We start from the raw sequence: 6,825 nt of genomic DNA, 5'->3' as shown, positions 1-6,825 counted from the left end.
AGGGATGCAGCCTCTCTCCAGCACTATTCAATATATATCTAGATGAAGTAATCAGAAATTGGAAACGAATTGTGCACTCTGGAAAAAAATTGAACACCAACACATACATAAATACTATGCTCTTCGCAGATGATCAATTTATCCTGCAGGATGATGAAGATAAACTCCAGAAATCAATACATCAGTTAAACACTATTTGTAAAAGTTATAATCTTCGGCTATCCAGATCAAAAACCAAAGTTATGGCATGGCAAGAGAAATATCCTATCAGAGCGAAGATAGTAATCGACAATCAACCAGTAGAACAAGTCACAAATTTTAAGTAGTACCTTGGTTGTGAAATATCTTTTAATGATGATGACGAGGTGAAGTAGAAGCTTCATCGATTTCAATATATGTGTGGGACAATTCGCCGAACACTGAAGGGAAAAGTAAGAGAAGATACTCAACTTAAATTCTATAAGACTATGGCTGTACCAACTTTGCTATATGGAAGTGAGACATGGGTAGATAAAATAAGCTATAGGAATAAAATACAATCATCGGAAATGAGATTCCTTAGATCAGTGAAAGGATACTCCCTAAAAGATAAAATACGAAATGAAGAGATAAGACAAAAATTAAATATATTCTCAATGAATGAAAGAATTTTCCAAAACAGGATAAATTGGAAAAACCGCGTTCTGAGGATGGATAACGACAGAATCCCAAAACTTGCCCTGGAATACCATCCTACAGGAAGAAGAGATATTGGTCGTCCTATGAAGAGATGGAATGAAATCTGAGGTCGGAACAGGCTATTAGCCTAATCCATGAAGAGGAAGTAAGTAAGTAAGTTTAAAAAAATGTTGTAATGAGTAGGCCATATAAGCAGCCATCGGGTGCATATCGAGCAGGCAGTGAACTCAGCGGTAGATCCAGTCTGCCGTGTCTGTAGAGATTAATTTTTGTATTCTTTGGAATTCAAGCTTGAGTGACAAGTCCGATCCTTCAAATTTATTAAAGGTTAAGGGCACCCTCGTTCTTTTTCGCTAACGGCGATTAAAGCAGAAAATCAATTCGCTACGGATCATGACATAGTCCCATTCTTTTGATCTTAGTCAGAGTTCGTGTAACCTAATCAGTGATATATCATCGATTTTCTGGTGTCGCATAGTTTGACAGGTGATTCATCTACCTTGTAGAGTTTATTACACCTGATTGATTTGGTTGTGATTCTGTTACTGGTTAATAGAAATAACCGTAAATGTCAGCTCAATTTCCACCATGCCCTGCGTCATTAAAGTCAATTCAGCATTATTTGAAAACTGCAGCTGAACATGATCAGAGGGACCCAGTGGTTAGCTACTGGTGTAAGTATGATTGATGCTTCTGCATTACTAATAGTGAAAGTGTTGTGGATTTTAGAATGGTATGTTAAATTTACTCTTAAACTCCTTAGGTCGACTATATGCATTGCAGTGCGCCTTGAAAATTGATAAGAAATCTGAGGATGCAATTAAGCTGCTGACAAGTTTAATGGATTGGTTAGAAACTCAGAAAAAAGCTTTATCCGACAATGAAGCTATCACAAACGAAGTAGCAGCACAAGCACACCTAGAAAATTATGCACTGAAGCTCTTCCAGTACGCCGATGGCCGTGACAGAGCATCAGATTTTGGCAAGTAAGTCGTTAAGCAATTTTTGCTGTTCATCAGATTCTGTGCTCTCTGTTAAATTTCTCTCTCATATGACATCACCATGGAACCTTATCAGATGTACAGTTTCTTCAGTGAATTTATTCTTCACCTTCTACCACTCACTAATAAAAACATAATTTTGAAATCATAGAAATATATATGCATTAAGCACGTGACCCCTATTCCATAATCTCTTGTTGAGGCAGTATTTTTTAGTTAAAATGATAATTTCTTTGAAATAAGAAGTGACACATCATTCCCAAAAGTTGATATCTGTGAACAAATTACTGTAATTTACACCAAAAATCACTGTTACAAAATCTGTATAGCAAGAAAATGTGTCTTTATAAGAAGCCTCAAAAATTTTACTTCAAGGACAACAAGAGAATGTAGGTGGACTTGGTAAGATGATTGGAAAGAGGTGGAAGGCATTATAAATTCTGTAAGAATACCAAGCAGATGGTTTAAGTTACTGAAGTGTAAGCTGTATACATGGAAGTAAACCTAGCGTAACTTTCTAAGGACCAAAGCAAAATCTGGAGGTCCATATCCTATTAATAAATTAATAATTACAATTGAATTTAAAAGATATTCAAATGTCTCTTATCAGTTTCTTCCTATTACATGTTATAAATCTCATTTTTGGTCCGTATTGAAAATTTATAGTTCAAAAACAATAAAGGCGATCTTTAATCCACCTATTCAGTACATTAATTTCCACTTATAGTGGTTACATAAACATACTATCAGTTAAATGGGACATGTTTCGCCCTCAATTCAGGGCATCTTCAGCCTAAAAACAATCTTCAAGAGTACACCTTATATTAATATCGAAGCTAAAAGTTTAGCTAGTTACTGAAATTCAGTATATAAAAATGTGAGAAATTATACATTATACAAACATGTTGATGGAAACACTGTCAATGAACAAACCATAACAATATTTTGTAGTCCTTCCCACTCCTAGTCCTTTCCTATCCCATCGTCTCCATAAGACCTATCTGTGTCGGTGCGACGTAAAGCAGCTTGCGTAAAAGTGAGAACAAAAGTTGCATGAAAAGAAAACAATTCCAGTGAGCCAACAGATAGCAGTGATTCCATTAGTGAAATTCGTGCTAGACAGTAACTCTTCTCATGTCATCTCTCGTCTCCCTCACACCAACAATAATTCTGTTGTAAGTGCACTTTGATTTGTTTTACGTTATATTTTGTTTTAGAAATTGTATGCAAATAAATATTTTTGTGTTGTGGATGAATCATCCGCGTTTCAATTGTTTCTTATGGGAAAAATTGCTTTGATATACGAGCACTTTGGATTACAAGCATGTTGTCAGAACAAATTATGCTCGCAATCCAAAGTTCCACTATAATCAGCATTCAGCCTTCGAGGAGCACATATACGACTGTTCACACCATTTCACAGACATCAACACAGATCTAAAAATTTTACACATCAAAAATAAAAGTAAATCTTTGAATATAAACAAAGCAGTCGAAATTTACATCACAAAAAATGTTAATGTAACCAACCTAAATGACCCTACACATTTAAAAACATCCCTCTTTGCTCTACTCACATAACATCTGGACAACACTTACTCATTAAATTAGCTTTTATCATAATAATATTTAATACACTAGTATCCAAAAGTTAAGCATAAGTTACGAGTAAGCAGAGCAACAGAAAATAGACCGCTAATCACACGACATATGCACCTACCAACCCTACGTGTTCACTCTGTATACAGTAGAAAAGGAGTGTTCCCTGCTTTCACTAGCGGCGTAACCGCAAGGTAAACACAGCCGGTGCCTGCGCCCCATATTCCCTCAGTCGTATTTGCCCTGTTATAGTGTGCTGAGTGTAGCCTCGTAGTGAACATGACAGTATAATGGCACGACGACGCCATTTGCCCCCCGTTTTGCAGGGTATAATACTCGGCTGCCTGGAAGCAGGTCAGACACAGACTGAAGTCGCCCTATCCTTGAATATGCCACAATGTGTCATTTCCAGGCTTTGGAGACGATTTTGAGACACAGGAGATATTAGTCGTAGGCCAGTACCAGGTCAACCAAGGGTAACCCCCCCTCCCACAGCAGGACCGATACCTGGTCTTAACCGCCCGACGAAATCGGAGTGCACCTGTAAGACAATTGTCGGCGGAGCTTGCAACCGTTTCAGGGGTTGCTGTTTCCCGGCAAACTGTGTACCGGAAGCTCAGAACAGCAGGGCTGTTTGCCCGACGTCCAGTGGTGTGCGCCCTGCTCACTCCGGCACAGAGACGGGCCCGTTTACTGTGGAGCCATCAACATAGAAACTGGACCATGAATGAATGGAGGCATGTGCTCTTCACAGATGAATCCCGCTTCAGTTTGCGGAACGATTCCCGTCGCACATTAATCTGGAAAGAACCGGATAGCCGGTACAACCACAGGAACATCGTGGAACAGGACCAGTATGGTGGTGGTGGCGTCATGGTGTGGGGCGGCATCATGTTGAATGTGATACAAATTTTTATAATTTTGTTAAATACCACCTATTCAATACAATAAGAAAGTAATAAGAACTTGCATATTTATTAAATTGTTAATATGGTACCTGTTTCGCTCCTTTTTGTGATCATCATCAGCCAGTTATAATTTACTTAAGGTTATATAAGATCGTGAATATATTCTATTGGATTAAAATATACTTTGTAAACCTGATTGACCAAATGTATTGACAACATAGGATTAATGCCAATGTTACTCCAGAAACATCGAGAACAAGTTAAATGTTCATAACATAGGCAATTATCAACTGTAGAAAATTGTTAATATAGTTAACGAAATTTTAACGACAATCACATAAGTCAAGCAACATTGAATCAATAAAATTAGCCAGATCTCAAAAGGTTTTAAAGTGATTTTAAAAAGATGTTCACCAGATGAGTTTCGTCAATAAATTTTAGACTTAGATTTTAGAAAAATATGTTTTAACTTAAAGACATAATTTTATTGTTATTGCCTGCTGTCATTTCTTGATGGATACAGTACTTTTGCATCCATCTCTTGGCACAGGCCAGAGTAAAGTGTAGCTTCCACCGAAGTCCCAGTCAACATCCATGGCTGTGACAATATGGAAGCTGCTGGGGTATGAGTAGTGCTGAGTAATGACATGCAGAGCACGACTGGTGCGTCTGAGTGTTACGAAAGGTGCTGCTCATAGGGTCAGTCGTGCTGCAATAGTACTTTCTGACCCAGTGAGGGAAGCAGTGGCAAACTACCTCACTCCTCATCTTGCCTAGTACGCCTCATTGTGGTGCTGTCATTGGTTTTTGCGGTTTCCTTATAACCGCATAACCTTTAGTGGTGCTATTTGAGGATGCAACCAGCCTCTGGGCTGATGACCTGACAGACAGACAGACAGACATGACTTGTAAAATATTATAAGATTTGTCAATCAGGTTTACAAAGTATATTTTAATCCAATAGAATAGATTCACGATCTTATACAATCTTAAGTAAATAATTGGCTGATGATGCTCACAAAAAGGAGTGAAACGTGTACCATATTAACAATTTAATAAATATGTAAGTTCTTATTACCTTATTATTGTATTGAATAGGTGGTATTTAACAAAATTATAAGAATTTGTATCACAAGTAGATCTTCAATACGGATAAAAATTAAATTTATAACCTACAGTCATGTTGAATGGCCGTACGGACCTGCACATCTTCATGGGTAGTCCGAGGAACACTGTTAATGCTCGGAGATACAGGGATGAGGCACTAAGACCACATGTTCGACTCTTCAGAGGTGTGGTTGGTCCAGACTTCCTCTTAATGGACGATAATGCCCGACCTCACCACGCTGCTCTGGTGGATGAATTTCTGGCTGGGGAAGACATTCATCGCATGGACTGGCCAGCGAGGTCTGCAGATCTGAATCTATAGAACATGCCTGGGAAGCATTGGGGAGGCGAATTGCATCCTATCAGCCTCCACCAAGGACCCTCCAAGACCTTCGCATTGCCCGTTCGGAGGAATGGGATCGACTGCCACAAGAGCTGTTGGACCATCTGATAGAGAGCATGCCACGCTGCGAAGCATTGTGGCCATTAGGGGTAACCATACACCCTATTAACAGCATATTTTGTTGTGGAAGACATTGCCAAGTTTTGTTAGTTGTTGTCAAAGGTGTACCTTAACTATCAGAACCTTTCTGACACTGTTTTCTTGGGCAAGTTGTGTGACATATGGTTTGTGATTCAGCTTCCATTTGTTCAGCAATACGTCGAACATTCCTATCAGGTGGTATGGCCTCATTCAGTGATTATGCTTAACTTTTGGACACTAGTGTAGTTAGCCTCTATTTCGATTCCTTACTTTATTCACCTAAAATCATGAAGTAGGTTAATAACCTTCTCTCCCCTCTCCAGTGTTGATAGATGTTTCCACAGTCCTCCACTCGCTTCTCCCCTCCCCTCTCCATGGTAGAGTATACTAGATTTTAATATCCAATAGGAGGGATCCACAACGCTCCACACGGCCCCTTCCATGCTTCCCCTCCCCTCTGCGCGAGCAATGTGCTTTACCCAAAACTTTCTATTTGCTTCTCCATAACCACAGTCCTGAAATAGCATTTGGTGATAATGGGCTTAGCATTGCCAGTCTAGATAAGTACAGAGGATTTTCATTATATTAATACTTGTAAATTTATTTTTTGTCATTACTGGTTCATATTTCACTAAACTCTCTATCATTGACAAGTTTATGCAATGTAAACAATACTGTACATATATAAGCATGTTTTAAGTGATTAAATAGAATCTGAGGAGATTTTCTTCTGATGACGCAGGGCAAGTTCTCTGCAAAACGTAAAGAATTTCACCTTATTTTCTTGATACGGCATAAGCCCAAAAGCTTATATCATATTTATGGAATCTGAGAATGTTCTTGTAGAACGAAACATACCATTATTTGTATAAAAGTGTGTATTTTTACAGGTATGTTTATAGTGTTATAATGTACATTGCAATTGCAGTGTATTTGACAGACTGAAAAGTTTTTGTTACATTAGAGTCGGTTAATTTCCAAACATGAATTGAACAACGAGAATGTTGAGTTAAGAATGCGGAAATTCCTGTATAGATATGGGTCGTGT

The 6,825-nt window shown here is 38.3% G+C and overlaps 1 protein-coding gene across 1 annotated transcript in view; it reads left to right on the top strand.

Moving 5' to 3' along the window:
* Window positions 1–971: 971 nt before the first annotated feature.
* The window catches only part of Vta1 (vesicle trafficking 1), a 63,732-nt gene continuing 57,878 nt past the window's right edge, over window positions 972–6,825 (top strand). The window contains exons 1-2 of the mRNA XM_067134902.2: window positions 972–1,352; window positions 1,442–1,664. Coding sequence (XP_066991003.2) covers window positions 1,247–1,352; window positions 1,442–1,664 — 329 coding nt within the window. The 5' untranslated portion in view covers window positions 972–1,246. The remainder of the gene's footprint in view (window positions 1,353–1,441; window positions 1,665–6,825) is intronic.

Source organism: Anabrus simplex, chromosome 1 (genome assembly GCF_040414725.1).
Source record: "Anabrus simplex isolate iqAnaSimp1 chromosome 1, ASM4041472v1, whole genome shotgun sequence".
NCBI classification, from domain to species: domain Eukaryota; kingdom Metazoa; phylum Arthropoda; class Insecta; order Orthoptera; family Tettigoniidae; genus Anabrus; species Anabrus simplex.
Note: the sequence above shows the minus strand (reverse complement) of the source record. Positions and strands in the feature narration are given on the sequence as shown.